The 16126-nt window shown below is 38.9% G+C and overlaps 1 protein-coding gene across 8 annotated transcripts in view; it reads left to right on the top strand.

The window, feature by feature from the left end:
* The window catches only part of GOLGB1 (golgin B1), a gene marked incomplete at its 5' end in the record, with an annotated part of 66869 nt that overhangs the window by 30911 nt on the left and 19832 nt on the right, over nucleotides 1-16126 (top strand). For all 8 annotated transcript variants that reach the window (XM_079704187.1, XM_079704186.1, XM_079704188.1 and 5 more), the window contains 3 exons: nucleotides 2267-2340; nucleotides 4573-9776; nucleotides 10633-12547. In XM_079704187.1, the coding sequence (XP_079560313.1) occupies nucleotides 2267-2340; nucleotides 4573-9776; nucleotides 10633-12547 (7193 nt within the window). The remainder of the gene's footprint in view (nucleotides 1-2266; nucleotides 2341-4572; nucleotides 9777-10632; nucleotides 12548-16126) is intronic.

A 16126-nucleotide genomic window follows, 5' to 3' on the forward strand; every position in this document is an offset into this window, starting at 1 on the left:
TAAATAAAGGTTCAGAGGTAGAAACCATTTTGGTTTTTGCTCATACTATATACTGCTTAGAACCTTATCCCTTTTCTTTAGCTTGGCTAATTCTTACTCATGTTTCAGGCCTCAACTAGGGCATTATCTTTTTCAGGAAGTCGATCCTAATTTCCCAAAGTTGGGTTAAATTCATTTTTGTGCTTCCAAATTGCATTCTTTTAACATTGTATTAAGATCATCTATTTATAATTTTATGTCTTATACTATAAGCTCTTTAGAGATAAAGTATAAGGTTTTCAAGGGCAGGGGCCATTTTTTTTTCATCTTTTGCTTTACCAGGAACTAGAATAGTACCTGGCAAATGAGTGGCTGCTGAATAAAGTTTTGTTTGATTGAACTAAATTTAGCACTTTATTCTTTTGGACTGTGTGTGAACAGTTAGAATGAAGATAATACCTCCTTCCATTTGTCACCTGCTTCATAAGGACCTTATGGTTTTAATAACTTGTAGTTAATAACGTTTTACTTATCTATTTTATCCTGGAGTAACTGACTACCATGTTTTATCTATAAGAGTGAGAATGAATACCAAATAAAGTTTGTACCATTTCCTAAAATCTATAGCCAATATTTCCAACTCAACCATCTTACAGTTCCACTTAGCTATAAACTAGGGATCGCATACCTTTATTAGATTAGTCCCACCATTGCTGATAAAGAAAGAACGCCACAAATTCAGTTCATTATTCAACCCACTGAAAATACTTCTTTGTGATCTTATCCGTGATGCTTATTTTGTAGTTTTGCAAGCAGTCCCTGTCACTTTCATGTAGCTCACTGTGGTTTAGAGGTTATGTGAGTTCCATTCTCTTTGTTCTTTCCTGCATGGGTCACTGGACTTGTTTTCTGTATTAGTTTTTGTGTCTGGTCTCATAGGTTACCTTTGCTTTATGAGTCATGCTCTATTAAACTCACCTTTTGTGCTTCCATTTCTGCCACTGTGCTCCTTCCTCAAATAATCTTGTGAAATGTCTGAACATATTATATACAGTCTTGAATTCATTTGTTTCATAAATGTTCATTCATTCATTCAGCAAATATCTATGGTGCCTTTCCTATGTACCAGGCACTAATTTAGTTGCTAAGGATACTGCTCTGAACATATTAGAGGACAAGACAGGCTATAAACATGTATATACATAATAAAATTTCAGGGAGTGATAAGTATTAGGATAAAAATAGAACAGGCTACTGCACATGTGCCTGGGGGAAGAAGAAAGTAGCGTCAGAGTGGTTAGGGTGGGCCTGTCTGAGCACTTGATACCTGAATGATGAAAAGGGGACAGCCATGCAAAAAGAGGCTGAGCAAATCAAATCCCAAGCAGAGAAGAGCAGTGCAAACACCCTGAGATATGAATAAATTTGATATGTTTGCAGACAGAAAGAAGGCCAGTGTTCTTGGGATTAGAGTGAGCAAAAAAGGCGTAGTACAAGCAGAGGAGTTTGTAGAATAAGTGGGGTCAAATCATGTAGGTCACGTTAAGACATTTGGATGTAGTGTAAAAAATATGCTTCTTTTGTTTGTTTCTTTAGTATATTTGTCTTAAATTCTAAGAAAGAGTATAAGTTTCTTGGGAGCTTATTAATACTCAATATTTTTATCCTCCAAGGTACTACTACCCTTTTTAAATACACACTTTGTAAACATGGGTGGAACTCAGAAGACTGAATTCTGATCCCAGCTCTATGAACTAGCTGTAGGTCATGTCATTTCTTTGTTTCCTCATATGGTCATTGAGGAGATTGGATAGCTCCCTTCTAGTGCTAAAATTTGACGTTCTTATGAAAATATGTGAAAGAATGTTGAAGACATTATAAGTGCTATATTAATACATTATGTATAATATGAATACAGAGGGTTATAGATAAATTAAGTTAAATTTATTGCCCTAGAACTCCCAAATTATGCCACAGAAATAGCTGCTTTTTGTCATATGGTCTGGCATTTTTTTTCCCTTTAAAGCCTTCCACAATTTATTATACTTCACTCAGGTTAATAATTAACACCTAGTTCCATTCTCCATTCTATCTTATATCTCATCTTCTCATCTTCTTTTGCAACTTCTTTAATAAAATAAACGTTTTATCTCCCCCAAACTATTGTATCTGTTCTTTCCTCTTGGTTATTTCATGCATCTCAAATAGCCACATACACAATCATACCTCGGTTTTTTTCAAACACTCTACATTTATCTTCTAAGGATATTTATTTTGTGACTTTCAGAAAAACTGTCCTCTCAGATTACTCTCCTAGAGGCTCAGAAGAGAACTGGAGAGACAGATAGAGAAGTCAGTGAGGTAAGTGATGCATTCTTTGTTTTTTTTATTATTATTTATTTTATTTATTTATTTTGGCTGTGTGTGGACTTTCTCTAGTTGCGGTGAGTGGGGGCTACTCTTCGTTGTGGTGCGTGGGCTTCTCATTGGGGTGGCTTGTCTTGTTGTGGAGCACAGGCTCTAGGTGCCCGGGCATAGTAGTTTTGGCTCGTGGGCTCTAGGGCGCAGGCTCAGTAGTTGTGGCTTGCGGGCTCTAGGGCGCAGGCTCAGTAGCTGTGGCGCACCAGCTTAGTTGCTTTGTGGCATGTGGAATCTTCCCAGACCAGGGCTCGAATCCATGTCTCCTGCATTGGCAGGCGGATTCTTAACCACTGTGCCATCAGGGAAGACCGATGCATTCTTTAAATAATCAGAATATGAGCTCAATCAAAGGGAGGTAATTTCAAACCTAAGCTTTTCTGCAATTTTCTAATGTTAATAGAGAATTACATTACCTGGAAAGTGAGATTTAAGAGTCGTAATGGTTATTATTTATCTTTTACTCTCACTTGTTTCTAAATATTTGGAATTTTTTTGTTTATTCAGAACCAACGCAAGTACAGTAGCACTTGCTTGGGATTTGATAACCCATTTTTCATGCTAGGTTATCATTTTTTTCAGCTTCTTTGCCCATCTCAGAAAAGTTTCTCAGTGAAGAGGTTAGATAAAGTCTCTAGTCTCTCCCCAAATCCCCTTCCCCAGTTGGCACAGTTTCACTTAGGATTATATTAAAAAGGGTATCATCAGAGAACGGTGCTTTTTATAACCTAAAAATTACTGTAAGAAATGTATGGTTGCTCAATATTCTGATTTAAGATTACTGTTAGCTGTACTGTGTTTAATTGTCCTTACAATCAAGAAGTCAGTGATAGACTCATAAATGGCTTTGGGGAATAATGTAACTTCCTTTTTTAAAAAAAATAATTAATTTATTTATTTTTGGCTGTGTTGGGTCTTCGTTGCTGCGTGTAGGCTTTCTCTAGTTGTGGCGAGCAGGGGCTACTCTTCGTTGCGGTGCATGGGCTTCTCATTGTGGTGGCTTCTCTTATTGTGGAGCACGGGTTCTAGGCGCACAAGCTTCAGTAGTTGCAGCACACGGGCTCAGTATTTGTGACTCGCGGGCTCTAGAGCGCAGGCTCAGTAGTTGTGGCTCACAGGCTTAGTTTTTCTGTGGCATATGGGATCTTCCCAGACCAGGGATTGAACCCATGTCCCCAAACTCATTTAATAAAATACTAAATTTGCCATGAGAGTCACTGGTTTTGTTTCCCAAGAAAACAATTATAGAATAATTTATGTGGATTGAGCAGTCTAACACAGTAATCCTTGTAATAGTAACTTGGTTAATATTTTGTAAAACAGGTCCGTAATGTCTTCCCAATCCCCAACAGAACTCCTTTTTGATTATTTTATCCTGGTAATTTATCTCAGTCAACTTGTTTGGTATTTGTCTGTTAATGGCTGTCTTATCTAATACTTCCCATTTCAATACATAGTTTAGGAAAAGGAATCCCTAACTTCCTCCTTGGCATGGGATGAAACAAAAATTTAATTCATCTCCTGCTTCCCTTTTTATTTTTAAGCAGTTCTTAGGAGAAATAAGTAGTTTTAATCTGAAGAAAAAGTTTCCCAAGTGAGGAATATTTAGAAAATGAGTCTCAGGTTTCCTTAGGTCTTATGAATATGACATGACCTCAGTGCAGGATTGACAGGATGCCCTCAGAGGTCCAAGCTGGGAAAACTGATTTTAAAAGTATTTAGCAGTGTTATGTTAGGAAGGTTTGGATAGAAAAGTTTTAGGTTTTGGAAAATGCACAAAATGCCAGTTTTTACTTAGGTTCCTTTCTCCCTTCCTTCTTTCCTTCCTTCCTTCCTTCCTCCCTCCCTCCCTCCCTTTCTTTCTTTCTAATAAATTTATTTATTTATTTATTTATATTGGAGATTTATTTATTTTGGCTGCACTGGGTCTTCGTTACAGCACGCAGCCTTCTCTAGTTGCGGTGCATGGGCTCTAGAGCGCGCAGGCTCAGTAGTTGTGGCATGAGGGCTTAGTTGCAGTATGTGGGATCTTAGTTCCCTGACCAGGGATTGAACCTGGGCCCCTGGCATTGGGAGTTTGGAGTCTTAACCACTGGACCACCAGGGAAGTCCCTACTTAGGCTCTTTTCTATAAAACATTTGATTGAGGCTTTTTCTTTCTTTTTTTAAAAACAGATGAGCATGGTTGATATTGCCAGGCTCAATAAGAGCAGCTCTTCTGCTGAGGAAAGTGGACAAGATGTCTTGGAGAACACATTTTCTCAGAAGCATAAAGAACTATCCATTTTATTGTTGGAAATGAAAGAAGCCCAAGAAGAGATTGCATTCCTTAAGTTGCAACTTCAAGGCAAAAGGGCAGAGGGTGACCCTGAGGTCCCTGACCAAAAAGAAATGAAACAGACAGAGAGTGAAGGAATACCTCCAGTTAAAATGACAGTATTGCTTGAAGATACAGGGCAACATTTTCCCCCCATGCCAAATGAAGAGAGTGGTCTTCCAACAACTGAGAAAGAAGAACAGATGAGCACTAAATACCAACACAGAACATCTGAGGAAATATCTTTAAATGACACTGGAATGGAATTAAAATCAGCAAAGCAGGATGATGATGATAAATCCCCTTCTGTGGTATCAGGTATTTGTCATTGTCACCAGAATGAATTGGAAAGGCTAAAAGGTCAAATTTTGGAGCTTGAGCGAAACCTTCATAAAGCAGAAGAGATCTATGAGAAAAATTTAGATGAGAAGGCTAAGGAAATAGGCAGCCTAACCCAGCTGATTGAAGAGTTTAAGAAAAATGCTGAAAACACCAATAGTGCATTCACTGCTTTGTCTGAAGAAAGAGACCAGCTTCTTTCTCAGGTGAAGGAACTTAGTGTGGTAACAGAACTGAGGGCTCAGATACAGCAACTGGAAGTGAACCTTGCAGAAGCAGAAAGGCAAAGAAGACTTGACTATGAAAGCCAGACTGCTCATCACAACTTGCTCACTGAACAGATCCACAGTCTCAGCATAGAAGCCAAAACTAAAGATGTAAAGATTGAAGTTTTACAGAACGAACTTGATGATGTGCAGGTTCAGTTTTCCGAGCAGAGTACAGTGATCAAAAGCCTGCAGAGCCAGCTGCAGAAGAAGGAAAGTGAAGTGCTTGAGGGGGCAGACCGTGAGAGGGATATCTCAAATAAGGTGGAAGAACTTTCACAGGCTCTTTCACAGAAGGAACTTGAAATAGCAAAAATGGACCAACTCTTACTAGAGAAAAAGAAAGATGTGGAAATTCTCCAACAAACCATCGAGGAGAAGGATCAGCAAGTGACAGAAATCAGCTTTAGTATGATGGAGAAAATGGTTCAGCTTAATGAAGAGAAGTTTTCTCTTGGGGTTGAAATTAAGACTCTTAAAGAACAGCTGAATTTATTATCCAGAGCTGAAGAGGCCAAAAAAGAGCAGGTGGAAGAAGATAAAGAAACTGTTTCTGGCATTAAACAGAATTATGATGAGCTGAACCCAGTAGGGCTAATAAGTAAAGAAGAACTTCAGTATGAATTAGACCTTGTAAAGAAAGAAAGTGAGCAGAGGAAAAGAAAGCTCCAGGCTGCTCTTATTAACAGAAAGGAACTTCTACAGAGAGTCAGTAGATTAGAAGAGGAATTGGCCAAAGTGAAAGATGAACCCAGGAAAGACACCCCACTCAGTGAGAGTGAGAGGAGGGAAATGGAGGAAGATAAAGAAAGCAAAGAAGGCTTAGAAAAATGTATGACTTCTAAGTGCCAAGAAATAGAAATGGTAATATCTTTAAAACAGGTAATATCTGAGAAGGAAGTGGAACTAGAGCACATAAGGAAGGATTTGGAAGAAAAGGCAGCAGCTGAAGAACAGTTACAGGCTGTGGTCAAACAGATGAATCAGAATTTGCAAGAGAAGACAAACCAAATAGATCTGCTCCAAGCAGAAATCATTGAAAACCAAACAGTTATCCAAAAGTTAACCACAGGTAACAAGGATGCAGGTGATGGAGAGTCAGCAGCACCTGTAAAAGAAGCAGCAGCCATCAGTCCACTTGTTGCAGGTAGTGGAGAACACTGGAAACCAGAACTGGAAGAGAAAATAGTGGACCTTGAAAAAGAAAAGGAGCAACTTCAAAAGAAGCTACAGGAAGTATTAACCTCTCGCAAGGTGATTCTAAAAAAGGCACAGGAGAAAGAAAGACATCTTCGGGAGGAGCTCAAGCAACAGAAAGATGACTATAATCGCTTGCAAGAACAGTTTGATGAGCAAAGCAAGGAAAGTGAGAACATTGGGGACCAACTAAGGCAACTACAGATTCAAGTAAAGGAATCTTCGGACAGAAAACTCCCAGGCAGTGGCCAGCGGGTTCCAGGTTCTCCCACTCAAGGTTTAGAAGAACCTTTATTCAAAGCCACAGAGCAGCAACCTGCTCAACCTGCTTCAGAGTCTGACTTGTGCCCAGACTGGCCTTCTCATCCTGGAGATACAAATGGTCTGCAGGGCAATACTGCTATTGCCCAGATTAAGACACAGGTGAAAGAAATAGAGGCTGAGAAAGAAGAGTTAGAGTTGAAGGTTAGCTCTACAATAAGTGAGCTGACTAAAAAATCAGAAGAGGTATTTCAGTTACAAGAGCAGATAAATAAACAGAATTTAGAAATCCAAAGTCTGAAGGCAGCATCCCATGAAGCTGAAGCCCACGCAGAAAGCCTGAGGCAACAACTGGAAAGCAGTCAACTAGAAATCACTGGATTAGAACATTTAAGAGAATTACAGCCTGAACTAGATGAACTGCAAAAACTCATAAGCAAAAAAGAAGAAGAAGTTAGATACCTTTCTGGACAGCTTAGTGAGAAGGAAACAGCCCTTACTAAAGTACAGACAGAGATAACAGAACAAGAGGATTTAGTGAAGGCTCTGCATACAGAGCTGGAAATGCAAGCCAAAGAACATGATGAGAAGATAAAGCAGTTACAGGTGGAGCTTTGTGAAATGAAGCAGAAACCAGAAGAGATTGGAGAAGAAAGTAAAGCAAAGCAACAAATACAGAGGAAACTGCAAGCTGCCCTTATTTCCCGAAAAGAAGTACTAAAAGAAAACAAACGTCTCCAAGAGGAGTTGTCTTTGGCCAGAGATACCATTGAACATCTCACCAAGTCTCTGGCAGATGTGGAAAACCAAGTTTCTGCTCAAAATAAAGAGAAAGATATATTCTTAGGCAAGTTAGCTCTTTTTCAGGAGGAAAGAGACAAACTCATTGCAGAAATGGACAGATCTTTAATGGAAAATCAAAGTCTCAGTGGTTCTTGTGAAAGTCTGAAATTAGCTCTGGAGGGTCTTACTGAAGACAAGGAAAACTTAGTGAAAGAAATTGAATCTTTGAAATGTTCTAAGACTGCAGAGAGCACTGAGTGGCAAGAGAAACACAAAGAGTTACAAAAGGAATATGAAATTCTTCTGCAGTCCTATGAGAATGTTAGTAATGAGGCAGAAAGGATTCAGCATGTGGTAGAAACTGTGAGGCAAGAGAAGCAAGAACTATACGGCAAGTTAAGAAGCACAGAAGGAAACAAGAAAGAAACAGAAAAGCAGTTGCAAGAAGCTAAACAGGAAATGGAGGAGATGAAAGAAAAGATGAGAAAGTTTGCTAAATCTAAACAGCAGAAAATCCTAGATTTGGAAGAAGAGAATGAGAGGCTTAGAGCAGAGGTACACCCTGCAGGAGGTACATCTAAAAATAGTATGGAAGCACTTCTTTCTTCCAATTCTGACATGAAGGAAGAACTAGAAAGGGTCCAAACAGAGTATAAAACCCTTTCTAAGGAGTTTGAGTCTTTAATGATGGAGAAGGACTCTTTAAGTGAAGAGGTTCAGGATTTAAAGCATCAGATAGAAGGTAATGTATCCAAACAAGCTAGCCTGGAGGCCACTGAGAAATATGATAACCAGATGTTTGTTACTGAAGAGGCAACCCAGTCTGCTCCAGGTGAGGCCCATGAGCAAAACTCTCCAAGTATGAACCCAAGGTCTGAAAATTCAGAATCCATTCATTCAGAGAGCAGTGCCAAGCCTGATATAAGTGAGAATGTCAGCTTACATGATGAAATTAATAATTACCTACAGCAGATGGATCAGCTCAAAGAAAGAATCACTGAATTAGAGGAGGACAAGCAGAAAGACAAGGAATTTAGCCAGACTTTAGAAAATGAGAGAGCTGCTTTATTGAGTCAAATATCAGCAAAGGATGGTGAACTAAGAATGCTTCAGGAAGAAGTAACCAAAATAAACTCGTTAAATCAGCAAATCCAAGAAGAACTTGCCAGAGTTACCAAGCTAAAGGAGACAGCAGAGGAAGAGAAAGATGATTTGGAAGAGAGGCTTATGAATCAATTAGCAGAACTTAATGGAAGCATTGGGAATTATTATCAGGATGTTACAGATGCCCAAATCAAAAATGAGCTACTAGAATCTGAAATGCAGAACCTTAAAAAGTGTGTGAGTGAATTGGAAGAAGAAAAGCAGCAGTTAGTCAAGGAGAAGACTAAGGTGGAATCAGAAATACGAAAGGAATATATGGAGAAAATACAAGGTGCTCAGAAAGGGCCTGGCAATAAAAGTCATGCAAAGGAACTTCAGGAGCTGTTAAAAGAAAAACAGCAAGAAGTAAAGCAGCTGCAGAAGGATTGCATTAGGTACCAAGAGAAAATCTGTGCTCTGGAGAGAACTGTTAAGGCCTTAGAATTTGTTCAGACTGAGTCCCAAAAAGATTTGGAAATAACCAAAGAAAATCTGGCTCAAGCCAATGAACATCGCAAGAAGGCAGAAACAGAATTAGCTAGCTTCAAAGTACTGCTAGATGACACTCAAAGTGAAGCAGCAAGGGTCCTAGCAGACAATTTCAAGTTGAAAAAGGAGCTTCAGTCAAATAAAGAATCAGTTAAAAGCCAAATGAAACAAAAGGATGAAGATCTTGAGCGAAGACTGGAGCAGGTAGAGGAGAAACACCTGAAAGAGAAGAAGAATATGCAAGAGAAACTGGATGCTTTGCAAAGAGAAAAAGTCCACTTAGAAGAGACATTTGGAGAGATTCAGGTTACTTTGAACAAGAAAGACAAGGAAGTTAAGCAACTTCAGGAAAACTTGGATAGTACTGTGGCCCAGCTTGCAGCTTTCACTAAGAGCATGTCTTCCCTCCAGGATGATCGGGACAGGGTGATAGATGAAGCCAAGAAATGGGAGAGGAAGTTCAGTGTTGCTATTCAAACCAAAGAAGAAGAAATTAAACTTAAAGAAGAGAATTTCAGTGTTCTAAAGGATCAGCTTAGGCAGATGTCCATCCACATGGAGGAATTGAAGATCAACATTTCCAGGTAAATGCATAATGACTTTTTTTGCTCTTCCAAAGGTAATTGAAGGCAAAGGAAGTCTCTATTTAAACTATTTCTATTCCCTTTAATATTATGGGACTGATTTTGGTTTAAATTCTCCCCAAAGATGTATTCCCTCTCACTTCTGTCTCTCTCGCTCTCTTGCAAATGACTTTCTGCTACAACTTGTATTAATATGAAAAATTTACATCTGCTTCTCTACCCATCTTTCTATTGAGAGATCTCTTAGATTTCTTCCTTTCTTCTCATTTCCATTATCCTTGTCTGAATTTTTACCATAGTACATATTATTGTACTCTCAAATTACTGCCTTAGCCTCTGAAATGATCTCCTCTTTTTTCTTCCTCATATTCCACATCAATTCATACTGCATATGCCTGCTAGAGTTACTTTCTTCAAACTCCCAATTTTATATCACTTTTCAAGCTCAGGAAATAACAGTGTCCCCCACACTTTGTACTCTCATTTTTAGTAGGATCCTTCTGCTCTGAGACAGGTCTCCTCATTGCCTCTCATACCAAGATTATTCCATTAAGGGGCCAGACAACAGCTTGTCTAGAGCAAAGAACAAAATTGGGGGCACTCTTTAGAGTGTCCAAGGTCATGTCACTAAATTAGCAACATACTTTGGAGTTTATTTTTATACGAATTCTTAGGTGCAGTATACCTTTAGTACAGAACATTCAGTAGAGCTAATACCTCTTTATTAAAAAGATGAACACCTTCAATTACGAATATTTATTCACTTGTAGATCTGAGTACATGTTGTAGTATGTGTTCCTTAGGCATCAAGTACTTTTCCCTTGAAATCTGTAATTAATGACCTCTTTTCTTCTAGGCTTGAACATGACAAGCAGATTTGGGAGTCCAAAGCTCAGACAGAAGTCCAGCTTCAGCAGAAGGTCTGTGATACTCTACAGGGAGAAAACAAAGAACTTTGTTCCCAGCTAGAAGAGACTCGACATCTATACCGTAGTTCTCAGGATGAATTAGCTAAGTTGGAATCAGAACTGAAGATTCTCAGAGACCAGTCAACTGATTTAAATAACTCTTTAGAAAAATATAAGGAAAATAAAGAAAATTTGGAAGGGATCATAAAGCAGCAAGAGGCTGATATCCAAAACTGTAAGTTCAGTTATGAACAGCTAGAGACAGATCTTCAGGCCTCCAGACAACTGACCAGTAGGCTGCATGAAGAAATAAACGTGAAAGAGCAGAAAATTATAAGCCTGCTTTCTGCCAAGGAACAGGCAGTCCAAGTAGCTGTTGCTGAACTGCATCAGCAGCATGATAAAGAAATTAAAGAGTTGGAAAATCTGCTGTCCCAGGAGGAAGAGGAGAATACTGTTTTAGAAGAAGAGAACAAAAAAGCTGTTGACAAAACCAATCAGCTTATGGAAACACTGAAAAACATGAAAAAGGAGAACATGCAACAGAAGGCTCAGTTGAATTCCTTTGTTAAATCCATGTCTTCTCTCCAGGATGACCGAGACCGTATAGTAGGTGACTACCAACAGCTGGAAGAGCGACATCTCTCTGTGATCTTGGAAAAAGACCAACTCATCCAGGATGCTGCTACTGAGAATAATAAGCTGAAGGAAGAAATTCGATGCTTGAGAAGTCATATGGATGATCTCAATTCGGAGAATGCCAAGCTCAATGCAGAACTGATCCAATATAGAGAAGACCTGAACCAAGTGATATCAAGGAAGGACTGTCAGCAAAAGCAGCTCCTTGAAGCTCAACTTCAGCAGACTAAGGAGGTGAAAAGTGAGTATGCTAAATTAGAAGAAAAGCTCAAGGAGTCTGAGGAAGCAAAGGAGGAGCTGCAGAGGTTCTCTCTTGCCCTACAGGAGGAGAAACGAGGTTTATCTAAAGAGATTGAGAACTTAAAAGTATCTCTATCCCAACTAAAGAAACAATTGACAGCCTTGCAAGAAGAAGGTACTTTAGGAATATTCCAGACCCAATTAAAAGCAAAAGAAGAGGAGGTAGAGAAGTTAAATACTACCCTTTCTTTGTCTCAGAAGAGAATTACAGAACTGGAAGAGGAATTGGTTCGTGTTCAGAAGGAAGCTGCCAAAAAGGTAGGTGAAATTGAAGGTAAACTGAAGAAAGAATTAAAGCATCTTCATCATGATGCAGGGATAATGCGAAATGAAACTGAAACAGCAGAAGAGAGGGTGGCGGAGCTAGCAAGAGATCTGGTAGAGATGGAACAGAAGTTACTGATGGTCACCAAAGAAAATAAAGGTCTCACAGCACAAATCCAGTCTTTTGGAAGGTCAATGATTTCCCTACAAGATAGTAGAGATCATGCCAATGAGGAAGTTGAGGAACTGAAAAAGAAATATGAGGCCAGTCTGAAGGAGTTGGCACAGCTGAGAGAAGAGCAGGGCCTCTTAAGCAAGGAGAGAGATGTTCTTGTTTCTAAAGCTTCATTTCCACTTAACTCCACTGAGGATAACAGCTTGCCCCACCTTGAGAAACTTAACCAACAGCTTCTATCCAAAGATGACCAACTGCTTCACTTGTCCTCACAACTAGAAGACTCTTACAACCAAGTACAGTCCTTTTCCAAGGCTATGGCCAGTCTACAGAATGAGAGAGATCGCCTGTTGAGTGAACTGGAGAAATTCCGCAAGTCAGAGGAAGGGAAGCAGAGGTCTGCAGCCCCACCTGCAACCAGCCCAGATGAAGTACAGAGTTTAAAAAAAGCTATGTCATCACTTCAAAATGACCGAGACCGACTAGTGAGTATCTAGGTTCTTCTTTCCAATCTTCTTTGAGAGTTTTTGAAACTTTCTTTAAATTGATTTTCATTTTCATAGAAAATGATAAAAAAAAATTTATTCATATTATCTGGGCATTCTAGGACGATTCAAACCCCTTAGTCTGGATTTAATACCCTATAGTTTGTTTTTGCCTCTCTTTCCAGCATCCTCTTTTACTGCTTCTCTACTCATCCTCTTCATTTCAGCCAAACTGATTTATTCACCCACAAACTGATCTACTTACCCACATTACTGTCCTCTGAACCAAAATGTCCTCTCCATTTTCCTTTTTTGGGCACATATTTCCTACTCTTTAAAGGTTGCCCCAGAGCTCAAATCCTCCGGCTACATTTCCAGATCACTTGATTGTCTATTACCTTCTGTCTGTACTTCCCTAGTGCTTCTCTTTTCCTTTGTCCCATATTGCCTTTATATATATGGGTGTGTGTGTATATGTGTGTGTGTTTAATTTCTATACCCTTATTTTTTATTTCCCCAATTAAATTGTAAACTCTTGGTAAATGTGTCATGTCTTATATTTGTTCATATTTCCCATGGTTTTTAGCAGAAGGGTAGTTAATCATATGGTTGATAATCAAAAATCGATGCATATTCTCTATCTGTGTGGTTGTTACTGAAAACACTTTTCTCTATTTTGTGAAATTGTCGTGTAGGGAAATTATAGGAACTTTTGAGACTGAGGCTTTTATATCTGCCATGAACAAATCATAAAGCCTAGGCAGGGTTATAAATCACATGAAGGCCTGACAGTCTGACTCAATGATATTGCATACAGACTCTGCTACAGCCTCTGAGGCCCTTCTGCATACTTACTGAATATATTGTTAATTGTCATCAAATCTTCTTTTCCAGATATCTTGTTCTCAGTCTGTCTCATGAGCATTGAAGTTTCTAGTCTCTCAGCCACTGGCTGCATGTACAATAACTTATTTCAATCACTATCAGTTTAAACATTCAGCCTAGGCCAGCGGTTTGTCACCTGACTACACTATGCTTTCTTTCCCTCAGGACCACCCAAGAGATGAGCTAGGTCTGAAAGGAGGTTAGGTGACTTTCGTTTTCTTCTTTATGTAATTAGTCAAAGGGAAGTTTCGCAAATAAAGTCTGAGGGTCTAAGTGGCAAGGACTTAACCCAGGGGATTCTAGGATTCTACTAGGGCATAACAAACAACTCTGAAAACATTCTGGAGTTTTCATATGTGTTCAAACTTCCTTAGGATTTTCCCATAATCAAATGAAGCACTCCTACCTAAAGGCTGTAGAGCAAATCTCTAGAGGTGCCTTTTTGTTTGTCTATACTTATTTCAGTCTGAAAATGATTTGAGGTAGCATATAAAGATATGAACAGTTTTTCAAGATAATATAAGGTGAGGAACTGGGAAGGAAAAGAAAATTAGGATCTGAGAGAAAAAGATTAAACCAGGAGTAAGTTTAGTTTAGGAGTAAACTTATCCCAAAGGGATATCACAATATCCTATTAGAAAGATGGACCACTAATTTTGCTCTGAGGTCTGGCAGCCATCAGAAGTACGGAATTTTAAAACCTTGTGTATAAATTGCAGTGTCCACATTTTAGGGAAAAGGAAGAAAGTAAAACTACTTGGAACAGATAAGAATAGTTATTCTTTAAGTATTGAAGCCTGCAAGAAATTTCTTCTGTGTTTCCATAGGGAGGACACTATGAAGTTATGAAACATTCTTTACTTCTCTACAGTAAATATAATAATTGTTTTATAGGGTTTTTATTTAGCTGTCCCTTGATGTAAGTGCGTAGCAAAAGAATTTTGAGTAATTCACTAAAGTTACCTCTGCAAGTGGCTAACATGCAGTTCCAGACACACAGCTTTCTGATGATCTGCTCTATTCCAAAGGTAACATTTAGAGTATCTGGACTAGAGGAGTGAGTGGATTGCATAAAGAATATATGTTTGCTTTAAAACAAAACAAAAATATGTTTTTATTTTAGTTTTGGGTTAAAAGATAAAGCTATACACACATATTTGATGAGTCACTAAATTCTACAATGTTTGATAAGAAAAACAAACAGTAGCATTCCCAACCCTGTTTCTCCTTCTTCTGAGGCAATCTGCTTTCAACCCTTTTAATTTGTTATTTTGGTGTTTCCTCAGTAGCTAAATATCATGTTTATAGTGCATCTTGGCTTTTCATTCTTTGCATTAGCTGTTGACTTGCTTATATGCTAACAGGGTTTAGTTCTCTTTACTCCCTCTGTTTTCACAGTATAGACATACATTTTCAATATACAACCCCTTCCCCATTGTCCTGATGTAATTTAATTTTATTTTATTTTATTTTTATTTATTTATTTTTTTTTGTGGTACACGGGCCTCTCACTGCTGTGGCCTCTCCCGTTGCAGAGCACAGGCTCCGTATGCGCAGGCTCAGCGGCCATGGCTCACGGGCCCAGCCGCTCTGCAGCATGTGGGATCTTCCCGGACCGGGGCACGAACCCGTGTCCCCTGCATTGGCAGGCAGACTCTCAACCACTGTGCCACCAGGGAAGCCCAATAACTGTGTTTCTGTTGTTGTTGCTTACTTAGTTTTATTTGTACTTATCAATGTAATTAACGCCAGATTTACTGCCATTTAATCCACATTTTTCAAGATGTTTATTCCTATCTATTTAGTCTTCAGGAAGAAAATTCTCTTGGAATCTCTTTTTTGCTCTTAAATGAATCAGTTGCCCTGTACTCCTAGGACACAGTTTTCATCTTAGAATATCTCCCTCCATTTCTCTCCTGTGTTAGAGTTCCTGTTTCTTGTATTCCGTGTTTTCCTCATCTTGGTTTTGTGCCATCATTTTGTTGGAATAAATCATTCAGTAGCTCTCTAAGAAAAGATACAGGGGAGGTAAATTTATTGAAAATGTCTTGTCATCTCTTACACCTGATTGATAGTTTGGCTGAGTATAGAATTCTAGGCTGAAAATAATTTCCCTTCAAAATTGTGAAGACATTGGTCTGTTCCCTTTTAGCTTACATTGTGGTTCAGGAGTCTAAAGATATTCTGATCCTTGATCCTTTGTATATGAGGTAGTTCTGTCTCTGTCTCTCTCCCTCTCTCCCTCATCTCTTATCTCTTTCTCTCTCTCTGGAAATACAGCTGGACCTTGAACAACATGGCTTTAAAATGCATGGGTTCACTTATACGTAGATTTTTTTCAGTAGTAAATACTACAGTACTACAGGATCAGTGGGTGGTTGGCTCTGTGGATGCAGAACAGCGGGTATATTCAGTAGAAGAACCACATATATGAAGGGCCGACAATAGTATACATGGATTTTTGACTTCACGGTGGGTGGGGGTACCCCCACTCCTTCCTTGTTCAAGGGTCAACTGTAAATAGAATCTTTTAGTCTTGTGTGTTCTGACGTTTCCTGATAATGTATTTTGGTGTGGGTCTATTTTTATCATTCTGTCTAGTCCTTTGAATCTAAGAAGTCATGCTCATCAATTTTGGGCAATTCTTTTGAATTCTATTTTACCATTTTCCCCCATCCTTTTTCTCTATTGCCT

The sequence above is a fragment of the Hyperoodon ampullatus genome, assembly GCF_949752795.1.
Source record: "Hyperoodon ampullatus genome assembly, chromosome: 5".
NCBI lineage: Eukaryota > Metazoa > Chordata > Mammalia > Artiodactyla > Ziphiidae > Hyperoodon > Hyperoodon ampullatus.